The sequence below is a fragment of the Elephantulus edwardii genome, unplaced genomic scaffold (assembly GCF_000299155.1).
Source record: "Elephantulus edwardii isolate Elephantulus edwardi_28Jun2011 unplaced genomic scaffold, EleEdw1.0 scaffold00320, whole genome shotgun sequence".
In the NCBI taxonomy this organism is placed as follows: domain Eukaryota; kingdom Metazoa; phylum Chordata; class Mammalia; order Macroscelidea; family Macroscelididae; genus Elephantulus; species Elephantulus edwardii.
The window spans coordinates 558,373-572,783 of NW_006400070.1; the positions used below are offsets into that span (position 1 = coordinate 558,373).

General features: G+C 37.3%; 1 protein-coding gene across 2 annotated transcripts in view; it reads left to right on the forward strand.

Moving 5' to 3' along the window:
• The window catches only part of SMC4 (structural maintenance of chromosomes 4), a 52,882-nt gene that overhangs the window by 9,677 nt on the left and 28,794 nt on the right, over positions 1 to 14,411 (forward strand). For both annotated transcript variants that reach the window (XM_006901335.1, XM_006901336.1), the window contains exons 5-9: positions 3,091 to 3,255; positions 3,774 to 3,901; positions 4,496 to 4,636; positions 5,300 to 5,450; positions 7,418 to 7,582. In XM_006901335.1, the coding sequence (XP_006901397.1) occupies positions 3,091 to 3,255; positions 3,774 to 3,901; positions 4,496 to 4,636; positions 5,300 to 5,450; positions 7,418 to 7,582 (750 nt within the window). The remainder of the gene's footprint in view (positions 1 to 3,090; positions 3,256 to 3,773; positions 3,902 to 4,495; positions 4,637 to 5,299; positions 5,451 to 7,417; positions 7,583 to 14,411) is intronic.

Genomic DNA, 14,411 nt, shown 5'->3' on the forward strand with positions numbered 1-14,411 from the left:
GATGAGGGTCCAGTGGGGACCAGATGCTACAGAGGAATGACAAGCATTTTCCAATAGTAATTAAACCAACTGTCTTATTGATTTGGGAATTGGATGCCGACTCTCTGCCTTCTTCATGCTGAATGGGGCGTAGATATAAAGGGGGAAGGGAGGACGCTATATCACCTTACTGGTGGTCTTGTGCTGCTTGCCTTCTTGCTCCTGAGGGCCAGGATGGTTCACCCCGAGCCAGGGGCCAAGCACAGCCTGCCCCGGGCAGAAGGCCACGACGGCTCACCCCGGCCCGAGGGCAGCCCACCTCGGGCAGAGGGCCGCGATGGCTCACCCCAAGCCGGGGGCAGCCCGCCCAGGGCAGAGGGCTGCAACGGCTGAAGTAGTCTTTTTTTAAAAAAAAGAAGAAAAAGTGTGTGTGTGTGCCGTCAAATTGGATCTGACTGGTACAGGAGACTGCCCCTCCTCCAGCAGAGCATGAAGTAGAGTCTGGGGGTTTTTTTTCCCCCCCAGGTGCCTGTTGGGGCCTGGGTTTCAGCTGTCCACACCACAGCAGTGGGCAGCGAGCTTAAAGCCCCTGATGGCTCTGGGCGCTGACTCTCACCAGTGGCTATGGATGAAGTCACCGGCGATTTTCAGCCAGTGCTGGAGTAGTAACACTTTTAAGAAATCCTACTTGAGATAAAAACTTTAATCAAGAGTCTTGGCTTCTTGACAAAATTTAAATTGTAATCCATAGTCATGTGTTAATGAAGTGTTAGTTCATAAGTGATGATGTATTGAAATTTTTAATTACACCGTTGAATAAAGTTTGAAAATACCTCTTTATCTTAGCAAGGTTATTTTTATTATTACATGTTTAGTCTTTTTACTGTGTTAGTCTTTATAAACTACTCTTTTGTGATTAGAAATCTTAGCTCCAATCCATATAGTAAGTAAGGAAATACAGTTATGGCTAAAATGTTTAAAAGAGTACTCTGCTTGGCATTGTGCAGGGGTTTTTTTCTTGACTTTATTTTGCTGAAAATAGTTTTTTCTCTTCTCCCACCCCAACCCCTTTGCCTGTTTTTGGTTAGTAGAGCAAACAGGCTGCTCCTATGGTGTTTAGGAGGAGTCTTTTTTTTTTTTTTTTCTATATTTTATGGTAGCAAGAAAAGCTTGACTATCCAAACCATGGGAAGCAAAGAAATTGGGATCATTTTTTTTTTTTTTTTGGCCTGAGCATGTTCAGGCAGTTTCTCTACCATCACACTAAAATAGCTGCTTGTCAGTCTTCATGGTTACAGATTGTGGATCAATCCCCCCATGTCTTCTATGAACATTACCCCCCCACACTGACTTCATCTATGAACAATATAATTAAACTGCATGTAGAAAAATATTTAGTCTAAGTTTCTTTTTATTGCAGTTTTAAGTAATTATAGTAACAATAGTAAGCAAAAGTGTTTTAATGTTATATGTTACTGCCATTAGCTTTCTCTAGTCAAGAAGTTGTGCTTCTAATAGTCTCCTGCTATTAAAAGAGCTATTTAATATTTCAAATTTAATTTCCCTTTCCATTTAAGGTTCTTGTTTTTAGAAAGTTAAGACATTAAACTTATGAGGTCCTCCTCATAAGCCCAGGGCTGCTTGTGGAATTCATAAAAGTGTATTTACAAAGAAAGATAAATGCTAACCACCTTCACATAGTGTTCTACCATTTAACCAGGAAGGGTCTTTTTGAAAATTCTTTTAGAACAAAACCAAATAATTGCTGATGGTGGCATGATAATTGTAGATTTATGTGAATGCTGAATTTTGCTTGTTTCTGAATAATAAAAACAAGGATTTGTCTGTAATGAGATACATTGTAGGAGAGGATGTTCAGTGTTGTGTATGTTTAGTGTTTTAGTTTAGAAAGTGGAATTACATGTTTTTAACCTCTTGCTCTTCTAGTACATTAGTCAAAGTTGTTCTCTAAAACTGGAGCTCATTAAGAGTAGCATCAGTGGCTTCCATACTGGTTGCACCATTTTACACTCCCACCAACAGTGAACAAGGATTCCAGTTTCTCCACACCTCGCCAGCATTTGCTGTTTGCTGCTCTGTTGAATTTTGCTATTCTTACTGGAGTGAAATGATATCTCATAGTTTTTATTTGCATCTATCTTATTAGAGCTAGGGATTTTGAACACTTCTTCATGTGTTTGTTCACCGTCTGAATGTCGTCTTTGGTGAAGTGTCTATTCATATCCTGTGCCCATTTCTCAATTGGGTTGTTTAACTTGTTGTGGCGCTCAAGTATTCTATAAAATTTAGATATAAGTCCTTTATCAGACATGTCATTGCCAAATCAAGTTGCAAGTAGAAATACAATTTGACCCAGCAGTTCCCCTACTAGGAATATACCCTAAAGAAACCATAACTGCGACCCAAGCAGATTATATCCATGTTCATTGCAACTTTGTTCACAATAGCAAAGAGTTGGAAAGAACCAAAGTGCCCATCAACAAACGAATAGATAGAAAAGCTGTGGTATATTCACACAACGGAATAGTATGCTGCATTGAAAAACAAAGAACTCATGAAATAGTATACAAAATGGGTGACCCTGGAGGGACATTATGCGATTGAAATATCTCAGTCACAAAAGGACAAATACTGCATAGTACCCCTGCTATAAAATGGGACTGACATTGGGGTGAGGGGAACCTAAGAAAAGAAGGGATAATGTATACTGCATTGAAACAGATGAGGGAGAGAACTGTTTAAAACTAATATAGAATTAGGTATTATTTTCATGACAAGATTACAGGAGGGGGAAAAGCATAGTAAAGAGGACGCGGGGAAGGGGGTGTTGTATAACAATGAACTTTTTTCTTCAAAGAGAAATGAACTGAGGGGAGAAGTGGTCAGGGAGGAAAATGTGCAACAATGAATGGGGAAATGAAAGGAATATGCTGTTTAAAAAAATCACTAATAAAGTGTCAGTGGAAAGAGTGATTTGTATGTTACTGCTTCTCTTAATTCTACATACATCATTTAGTAGTCCACTATTGTATTAATTTGAACATTTACAGTGATGGAAGTGTATGACCTTGTATTTCTTTATTTTTTAAGGGTGAAGTTGAGCAAATTGCTATGATGAAACCTAAAGGCCAAACTGAACATGATGAGGGTATGCTTGAATATTTGGAAGATATAATTGGTTGTGGACGACTAAATGAACCTATTAAAGTCCTTTGTCGGAGAGTTGAAATATTAAATGAACACAGAGGAGAGAAGGTAAATCTTCTGTAGATTTTTGTTGAAAATAAATATTCTGAATTAAAGCTTTCACTGTATCAAATATTCAAGTTGTAATAAGTTATAAGAATTACAGGCAGTCCTTGAGTTAGAAACTTGACCCTTACTAGCTGACAGCTGCCCTATAGACCAGTTGGCCCTTACTTTTTAAATGATTTAACCAACAGTAATTACTCAAAGTAATTACTTAAACACAAATTTAAAAGCTTAAACCTTTTAAAGCATTGCAGTCTTCCAGATATTCTTCTACTAAAGTAAATGTGTACATACCTGTTTTCAACTTAAGTTACAAATTTAACTTAAAAGTAGGTAAGATTCATGATATGGAAGTTGCCTACTATATTTATAATCTCAAATTGAATTTTATATTTTTCTACTGAAGTTGAGCACTCTCTGTTGAATATTATTGTGTTTTTATTTCAATGTTGGGATCTTTTAAATTCAGGTTATATATGCACCTAAAGTATGGACTGTTGAAATATTCTTAATTTTTGTAGTTAAACAGAGTTAAGATGGTAGAAAAGGAAAAGAATGCCTTAGAAGGAGAGAAGAATATTGCTACTGAATTTCTTACCTTAGAAAATGAAATTTTTAAGAAGAAAAATCATGTTTGTCAGTATTACATGTGAGTACCTTAATTTATCAACTTTTTAAAATTTGGGGTTTTTGCAATCCAGAATGAAAGTGGACTGGGGTGGATGTGGGGAATTGTACAATGAAAGGATTTTTTCCCCCCATAGAGAAAAGCAAACTGGGAAAGGTGGACAGAAGAAAATGTGCAACAATGAATGAATGGAAATTCAAGTTCTCTTACAAACTTTCATTAAAATTTCAATTAAAAAATTTGGTTTTTCTTACATGAAAAAATAAAAAGAATGAAGGAGGAAATATTTTGAAATATTTTTTCTTGAATTAGGGTTATTTTGCAAAGCATTTGATTCGCTTTTTTAGTGTCTTGACGTTAGGAGATGTTCACAAGTGTCTATTATTGTATAGTTTTGAGTGTACTTAAGTTCATAAAATAGTCAATCTAATTTTCTTTACATTTAATCTATTTTGTTTTTAATTCTAGTTTTGTTATCTGTATTTTTATTCTCTCATTGGCCCTAGGTAATTGTAAATTGACTGCAGTAAGACTGCTTTAGAAAATAGCTAGTTTTACTAAACTTGTTAAAAATTTTTAAAATTAATTTTAGGAAACTTTTTTTCTCTCTTCTAGCTATGATCTGCAAAAAAGAATTGCTGAAATGGAAACTCAGAAGGAAAAAATTCATGAAGATACCAAAGAAATGAATGAAAAGAGCAGTATGCTGGCAAATGAAATGAAAGTTAAAACTAAAGCTGTGAAAGAAGCAGAAAAGTATTCCTTTTTTAATAGTGACGTTATCACTGAATTATATTAGTTATGTGTCTCTGTATATGAAATTATTGCTAAGACAACATGAGTATATTTACGTACATAAAATAGTCTTTAGCATAAAAATATTGCCCTGCACTCTAGTATCACTGTAAGCAGATTTAACTGCCAAACTTTGGAGTCATAAAATATTGGAGGATACTACCCCCTAGTGACAGAATATGGTAACACAAAACATCCCAGCAAAAATAAGCCTTTGATCTGACAGTTTACTCTTAAGAATAAACAGTGCGCACATCTGATTCAGAGGTACAGTATTTTTATTGTGCTTCCAGTCTGTGCCAGTATTCAGTTACATCACTATCTCTTGTCTTTGTGGTTTTTTCCTTGATAAATATTTTTGTTTCCTTTTGTGGTAAAGTTTTTATTGACTGAAACAATTGTCATGGGAAAATACAGTACTTCTCATTCAAAATAACTTTCAATCACAGAATTTAATGACTTTCTTAGATATTAGGGATAGGTGGAGAAGGAGGAATCAGCTTAGAATAAGACTTAGGATTCTTCTGTTGAAATATTTATTAAGGAAGTGTTCTAGCCGGAATATATACCATCTGTTTAAAATAAAAATACATTGAAAATTCTGACCTTTCTGGCTGTGCTTAGGAAACTGAACAAAATTACAAAATTCATTGAAGAAAACAAAGAGAAATTTACCCAGCTAGATTTGGAAGATGTCCAAGTTCGGGAAAAATTAAAACATGCTACAAGTAAAGTCAAAAAGCTGGAGAAGCAACTTCAGAAAGATAAAGAAAAGGTACAGGACACTTAACATTTTATTTCTGAATATCAGCACTAGTTTGCAGTTTATTTGGGTTTTTATGTTAAGTGTTTTAATACTTCTCCCTAACACCCCCAATGAAAAGCCCCAATTCATTCATTATCCTGTACCTTTTAGAGTACAGTACATTGTAATGTACATAGAGTTCATTGCTGGGAGACAACAGATCAATAGTTTTTATCTTGATGGTAGTATCATTTTCTTTTCCTAGAGTATCAGAATAATTTTTTAAGGAGAATTATTAATTTTAAATGCAAAAAAAAGGTGATATTTGCACTACAGTGTAGAGAATGCCTAAATTATTAAGCCCATATTCTAATCATTTTGTTTTGAGGTTTCTCAAAAGCCATGTTTCAATAGCTCTGTCAGTAGATATTGATAATAAATACCTTTAACCAGATAAGGGGGAGTTCTAGTGGCTTATTGGTACAAAGTTACACTCTCAACCCAAAGGTACTCATTTTGAAACCACTAGTTATTCTATGGGAGAAAAATGGCCAGTCTCCTGTGTAACTTTCTGCCTCTGAAAACCTGCTGAAGGGTCAGCTACAAGCTGATTCTGACTTGACACTGTACAAGAACATAGCCAGATGAGTCCCTGGATAGTAAAAATGATTTAATGCTCTTGGCTTTTAATCAAAAAGTTAAGTCCATTTCTACCCAGAAACACCTCAAAAGGAAGACCTGATTTAATCACTAAAAACCCTACGGAGCAAGTTTCTACTTTGGTAACTCTTAAGATACTCATGAGTTGACTCGATGACAAGTACTATAGATTCTCCTTCATCTTCTCACCATTTTCCAAATATATTTGTTTAACAGAAGAGTTTGTGCTCAATAAATATTAACAAATTTTATGTAATTCAAGAGCACCGTTTGGGGCAGAGGGAGAATTCCTCTTTTTCTAAATAAATGGAATAAGCAGAAAGACAGATCTGGGAATATAACGCCCAACAAACCAAGCCAAGTATGAGTTCTTTAATGATGTTACTTTTTAGGTGTAAGAATGTTGTTGTTGTTGTTGTTGTTGTTGTTAGGTGCCGTTGAGTCATAGACAACTCATAGTGACCCTATGAACGAAAGGCACTGTTCATTGAGTTTCTGGAGGCAGGCAATTTCGGAAGTGAATGCCGCTCCTGCTTCCAGGCTTGTTTTAGGCTGGAAGCTCCAGCAAACACCACGTTTGGCATATCAGTGTCCCAATGTTCAGCATCACAGCAACCACACGTTACCTCTATGCAGCAGTGTGCAGTCCAGTGCTATACCACCTAGACAGGAAAACAATTGAAATCACCCACATTCTGCTTGGTAGTGTGATAAGCAGTGATAATGATACCAGAAAGCATTACTGGAATAAAGTTGGCCCACTGGTTAAAGTACCCAAAAGCTTGACTTTGAAACTCACAGGTGATTCTTTGGGAGAAACCTGTGGTGGTCTGTTACTATAAAAAAATTGTGTAGGGCAGTTGGTCCAGTACAGGCATAGGGAATCAAAACCAATGGCAGTATATTTGATTTGGGTTGTTACTGGAATAATATATTAGTCATCTGGTGAAATTTAAAAAGAGTTTAGTATTTGAGGGAAGATTATGAGATAAATTGTTGTATACTGTGAAGAATACTTTTAGAAAAGAACATGTAGTAGAGTCTGTGACTATTAGATCACACATTACTGTGGGCTAAAGAAGTGTGGCATTTTGAGGGTAGAAGAAACAAACTAAAGCCTTGCTTTATCCAGAGTTTATAAAATTAGTTTGGCCATTAGACTAAGAATATTTGGGAATTTCAATGGATAACTTAAAGTAGTTTTTAAAGAAAGTTGGTTCAATTCTAATTATAGTGAAAATTCTCAGCACACCTAGAGTACCTTGAAAATTATTTCCAGTAAGTCAGATATTAATTGTATTTGGTAGCCCAAAAGTACATGTGTTTTGTAATCTTAGGTTGAAGAATATAAGAGCATACCTGCTAAGAGTGAGGTTATAATAAGTGAAAAAACGACAAGAAACAATATCCTTGAGAATGAAAAAGAGAAAGAAGAAAAAAAGTTAAAAGACGTTATGGATAGCCTGAAACAAGAAACACAAGGACTTCAGAAAGAAAAAGAAGTAAGATACATTATAATACCAATTAGGGTTTATTTTAATAGCAATATTATCTTTACTTGAATGTTTTCAACAGTGATATTAAAAAGGTCTACCTAGTGTTTCTAGAAGTAGTCAAAGTAGTCTCTTTCCCTTAATGACATTTCTGCTTTTCTAGCCTCTAAATTTTGCCCATTTGTTAAAATAGCAGTTGGATAATGGGGTTTTACATTTGTTCATGTGCACTGAGTCCATCACCTATTCTGCAGGAAAAAGATGGACTGCGTTTTCCATAGGAGGGTTAGCTGGGAGTTGAAACCAACTTGATGTTCTTGACAAAGTGAATTCACATATATAATGTGATTGCAGACATCTTGGTATTTCTGTCACCTGACACCTTTGTCAGTTTGGTGGCTTTTGTGTTGCTGTGATGCTATATGTTCAGTATTTCAAATGCCAGGAATTTACCCGTAGTAGATAAATGTTAACAGCGCTTCCGGGCTCAGACAAGAACTAAAGACCTAGCAGTATCAATTTCTGTAATTGTGAAAATGATACACAATGAAATAATGTCCAATATTATCATTTATGAATGGTTCAGTTGTATTGATTATATTTTTCATATGTATAGTCATTATCATTGTCCCTTACCAAATTCTTTCACCAGTGTTCACATAAACTCAGGAATTTGTTTTTATTATTAACTTCAATGAACATCTACAGACATGTTGGATTTCCATTCATTCATTGTTGTACTTTTCTCCCCGCCCACCCCACCCCTACCCCCAGTTAGGACTTTCTTAAAAAAACTTTACCTTTTCTTCTTATCCCTGCTAATCAATTAATAATCTTTTGTTTCTACCAAGGACTCTTAATTCATTCTGCTTCAATACACTGCTAAGAATTTGCCTTTCCACTCTACACATACCAAATCAGAATCTCCATTTTAATAAGTCCATTCTGATTCTGTGTTTCTGGAATGAAAAGGCAAATAACCAGATGGATTTGTGCTTTTGCATCTGACTGACTTTACTCAGTAGGTTTGCGAGGTTTAGCAGTATTGTAGTGTCATTAATTTCTTTCTGATTATGTCTAGGTAATGTTCCATTTTATGTATATGTCTGAATTTCAACTGATAGATTAAGAAAAAACTTTGAAAGCCAGGTGTTTCAATTATAATTGCAGTGAAAATTCTCCCCAAGACATAGACCCAGTGTTAAAAATAGACTTGTTGCTTACTGTCTTTAATAATGTCATACAGTCTGAACAAGAATATATGGTTCTTAATTTAGCCTTACATTAGTACAATAAAAGGCCTAGCTGCACATTCAGCATGTGAAGTGTTTGTGATGAAGAATTTTTGATGAGTAGGGGTTGGTTCCTTGGCTCTGCTTGTTGGTGCATATATCTGAATGATAGAGGTACTCACTGGCCTTCCTTGTATGCGTATGGATATTATCCTGTCACTCACAATATTGTACTATCATTCAGATATATGCACCAACAACCAGAGCCAAGGAAGAGGAAATAGAAGATTTTTACCAACTTTTACAGTTGGAGATCGATCACACATGCAATCAAGATGCATTGATAATAATGGGTGACTGGAATGCAAAAGTTGGCAATAGAGAAGAAGATTCAGTAGTTTGAAAACATGGACTCGGTGACAGAAATGGAGCTGGAGAGAGGATGATCAAATTTTGTACAATGACTTATTCATTGCAGATATGTTTTTAAGAAACATACACAGGTTGTTATATACATGGATTTTACCTGATGGTATGCATAGGAATCAGATTGATTACATCTGCGGAAAGAACCGCTGGAGAAGCTCATGTCAGCTGTGAAAACTAGGCCAGGAGCTGATTGTGGAACAGACCACCAAGTACTCATATGCAAGTTCAAGCTGAAGCTGAGGAAAATTAAACCAAATCCATGGGAACCAAAATAGGACTTTGAGTCCATCCCATCTGAATTTCAGAACCATCTCAGGAACAGGTTTGAGGCCTTGGACACTAATATGCGAAGACCAGATGAGTCGTGGGAGGATATTAAGGGTATCATTCAAGAAGAGTGCAAATGTTCATTACAAAGACAGAAGATGAAGAGAAGACCAAAATGGATGTTAGAGGAGACTGACAATTGCACTGGAGCGCAGAGAAGCCAAAGCAGAATACTAAAGAGTTGAATAGAAGATTTCAAAAGGCAGCAGGGGATGACAGAGTAAAATATTACAGTGAAATATGCAAGGAGTTTGAGTCAGAAAATCAAAAGGCCAAACTCGCTCAGCATTTCTTAAGCTCAAGGAACTGAAGAACAGATTCAAACCTCAAGTTGCTATAATCAAGGATTCTTTAGAAAGACTATTAAATGATCCAGGGAGTATTAAAAGAAGATAGAAAGAATATACTGAGTCACTGTATTGAAAAGAATTGGCAGACACAGAAGAATTTAATGAAACAACATATGAGCAAGAGCCTATGGTGATGAAGGAAGAAGTTAAAGCTGCTTTGAAGGAAACAGCAAAATATAAGGCCCCAGGAATAGATGAGATGGTACACCAATTGACATATTTCAGCTAACATGCTGCCCTGGACGTGCTCACCAAGTTATGCCAAGAAATCTGGAGAACAACCACTTGGCCAGCTGACTGGAAGAGATCTATATTTGTTCCGACCCCAAAGAAGGGTGACCCAACAGAGTGTGGAACTATAGAACAATATCATTGATTTCACATGCAAGCAAGATTCTACTGAAGATTATTCAAAAACGACTGGAACAACACATCAGCAGAGAACTGCCAGAAGTCCAGACTGGGTTTAGAAGGGGTCATGGTACTAGGGATATTGTAGCTAATGTTAGATGGATCTTAGCTGAAAGCAGGGAATACCAGAGAAATGTATATCTGTGTTTCATTGACTATGCAAAAGCATTTGACTGTGTGGATCATAACAAACTGTGGCTGACTTTGAGAAGAATGGGAATACCAGAACAATTGATCCTACTAATGAGAAACCTATACTGGGACCAAGGGGCAGTCGTTAGAGCAAGGGAACACTGCATGGTTTAAAATTGGGAAGGGCGTACGCCAGGGATTTGTCCTTTCTCCATACCTTTTCAACCTTTATGCAGAACAGATTATCCGGGAGGCTGGGCTCTGTGAGGAGAAATGTGGGATCAAGATTGGTGGAAGATCTATCAACAGTCTGCGATATGCAGATGATACAACCCTGCTTGGTGAAAGTGAGGAGGACCTGAAGCGCTTGCTGCAGAGGGTCAAGGACTGCAGCCTCCAATATGGATTGAGGCTCAATGTCAAGAAGACAAAGATTCTCACCACTGGGCCAATTGGCAGCATCAGGATGGATGGTGAAGAGATTGAGATTGTTCACAGCTTTAGTTTGCTTGGCTCCATAGTCAACACTCTCGGCACCAGTAGCCAGGAAATTAGAAGACGTATTGCTATGGGAAAGTCTGCTGTTAGGGACCTCTCCAAAGTACTGAAGAGCAGTGGTGTCTCTCTGGAGACTAAGGTGTGTCTGATACAGGCCATAGTCTTTGCTATCACTTGTTATGCATCAGAGAGTTGAACAGTGAATGACTAAGGAGGATAGAAGCAGAATTGATGCCTTTGAGCTGTGGTGCTAGAGAAGAGTATTGAGGGTACCATGGACTGCTTAGGAAAACAAACAGATTCATCCTGGAAAGGGTCAAACCAGGCTGCTCCTTGTAGGCAAGGATTCTAAAGCTCCGTCTAACTTACTTTGGACATGTTGCAAGGAGGGACAGGTCCTTGGAGAAGGAAGGACATCATGCTTGGTAGGGTGGAGGGACAGCGCAGAAGGGGAAGGCCCCCTGAGGTGGATTGATTCAGTGACTGGGGTAATCAGGATGGGTGTATCGGAGATGGTGCAATTGGCACAGGACAGAACAGAATTTAGAGGTGTTGTACATAGGGTTGCTATGAGTCGCAAGCGACTCAGCGGCACATAACAACAACAGGGGTTGGTTCAGTCATTTTAAAGTGAGGACAGATTTTGAGATACCAAAGCAAAGCTTCAAAGATGGCAGACAACCACGCTTTTTAGTTACCTGTTAGGGTTACTGTAATGAACGGCACAATTTATATAGATTCCAATCTGTGCCTTTTTGCTGTATCAGCTACAATAGAACCAGTTCAAAGCCCTGTGCTGAAGGGCACATTGTTGTAAATTGCACATTTATAACCTGACAACTGCCTATACCAGATTTTGTTTAACTATTCATCTGTTCATTGAAATTCAAGTCAATCGATATTTTGGCTATTGTTAAAAAAAAAATCCTGCTGCAGCAATGAATGAATGGAAATCCAAACTCTCTGTAAATGTTCATTAAAATTATTTAAAAAAAATTTTTTTAAAGCCTAATACTACACATGTCAACAAAAACCTACTGTTATCCACACATACCTTTTAAAAAAAATGTAATGCAAATGGCATTATATAGTAACTTTCCTTTCATGTCAGAATTTTATTTTCCCTCTCTTTTTTTCCTAGTATTTGTTGATGTTGAAAGTATATGCCACATAACATACCAAAAAAAATAAATAAATAAAAAATCCTGCCGTGAACGTTGTTATACAGGTTTCTTTTTGTACTCCCCTTTTTTTTTCTGAGTACATGCCTAGGATTGGATTAGTTCTTTGTAAAACTTTTTTAGGAACCTCCTGACTTTTCCACAGTGGCTGTACCATTTTATGTGTACCAGCATTAAATGGGAAATGCTAGCTTCTTCATAACCTTTTTGTTTATTTTGTCTTGTATTTTAAATATTACTCTTCTGAATGGTTATGGTTGTATTCCTTTGGAATTTTTATTTGTATCTCTGTTATCACTAAGAGCTCTGGTGGCCTAGTGTTAAGGAACTTTTCTGCCAACCAAAAGGCACATGGTTCTAATTCACTAGCTCCTCAACAGAAGAAAGATGACATTTACTGCCTCTGCATGCCTGCTGAAGGGTCAACTATGAGTCCCAATTTGAGACAACAACAGTGACTAATGAAGGAGCCCTGGTGACATAGTTTGCCACATTTTGCACTAATTGATGAGTCAGAATCTCTTTGATGACAGTGGGTGCTGGTGGCCAGTAAGGACCTCTAGTGGTGTAGTATGTTATATGCTGAGTGAATAACCAAATGTCAGATGTTAAAGCCATCAGTTGCTCTACAGTAGAAAAATGCTCTCTGCCAATTTTTTTCCCCATAAAGATTTACCACATCAGAAACCTAATCAAGAGTCACTGTGAATTGAAATTTCCTTGATGTCAGGTAGTTTTTTATTTTGTGAGTGGCTGTGGTTAAGCATCTTTTCATGTGTGTTATCATTTGCATATCTTTGCTGAAATGCCTATTCAAGTCATCTGCTGCTATTTTATTAGGCTGTTAAGGTTTTTTTTTACTAAATTACAGAAGTCTTATATGGTTTTTTGGTAAATTAAGAATTTTCTCTAGTAATGGGGGTAAACATTTTCTCCCAGTCCATAGGTTGCTTCTTTTTCTTTTATAGTATCCCTTTTATATTTTGTGATTTTTATTTATTTGTCATATTTGAAAATCCAGCCCTGAAAACCAGGCTGCACAACCAAACATATGTATTTTCTTCTAACAGTCTTAGTTTTCGTTTCCACATTTAGGTTTTTTGGCCACTCGGAATTATTGTTGTTGGGATTTGGTTTTGAGGGTGGTTGTTGTTGTTGTTGTTGTTATTATTATTCTTTTATATTGGTTTGCTTACAAAATTTCATATACATTGTGTTTCCCACTATCCTTCATTCACATTGTTTCAAAACAATCATTCTCATGCATTTTGTTTTATAAAATTAATCACCACTATGCCCACAATTACCCCCATCCTTTCAGGTTCCCATCAGATTTTTCCTATTTCCTCTACCCCCTCCTTCCACATGTTGTGCCCAACATATTAAGAGACACGCTGTAGGATTACAAGTGAGCTCCTTTATTCACTGCTGGGGGGCGTGGGGGGTTCCCATCATCATGGTAGGATTCCCACTCCCCTAGCTTCAGCTAGGTGCTTTTATACCCTTATTCCCCACCTCCCCCAGATGCTGGGCTACATGGGGCCAGGCTTCAATATCCTGCTGTTGACACATTTTCTAAGGGTCCGTGATGTTGTCTCAGATATAGTGCAAAATGTATACCTCTTGGGTTTATCAAGAGTATAGTACAGAATGTCTACATCTTAGGTTTATAAATAGTAACACCTGTTTTGGGAAATAGGTCAAGACAGAACGTTAGGGCTCGAGGCAGTAATCTTTCATACACAGGGTTTGGTTACTCAAATGGAGTAAGTGAGTGCTTATAAAATGGAGTCTATTTGGCTTATCACACCCACAGAATTGTGCAACCCTGTGATTTCGCCTTACCCATCCTCATGTGTCTGCTCTTACCCCTTCCCTCCTTGGGTCCACGTACATATTTTACTAGTTGTTGTTGAAGTGCCATCGAGTCTCAGGCAACTCGTAGCAACCCTATGAGGGAGACTCCTCCATGCTTGGGTGTCTTTCGTCCTCTCTCCAGGTTCATACGGTTTCCGGAGGCAAGCTATTATGGAAGTAGATACCACTCCTTCCAAGCTTCTTTTAATCGGGGAGCTCCACCCCGCTCTCTGTCCACATTGGGTAGCCAACCATTAACACATTTGATATATCAGTGTCACAGTGTTCGGCCTCACAGCAACCACAAGTGACCACGGTATGGCAACTTGTACACTAGGGCTATATAACCTAGAGGAATGTCTGAACAAAAACAATGAAAGACAGGCCCAAGGGCCGCGGATTAAAAGTCACCCACCTTTGG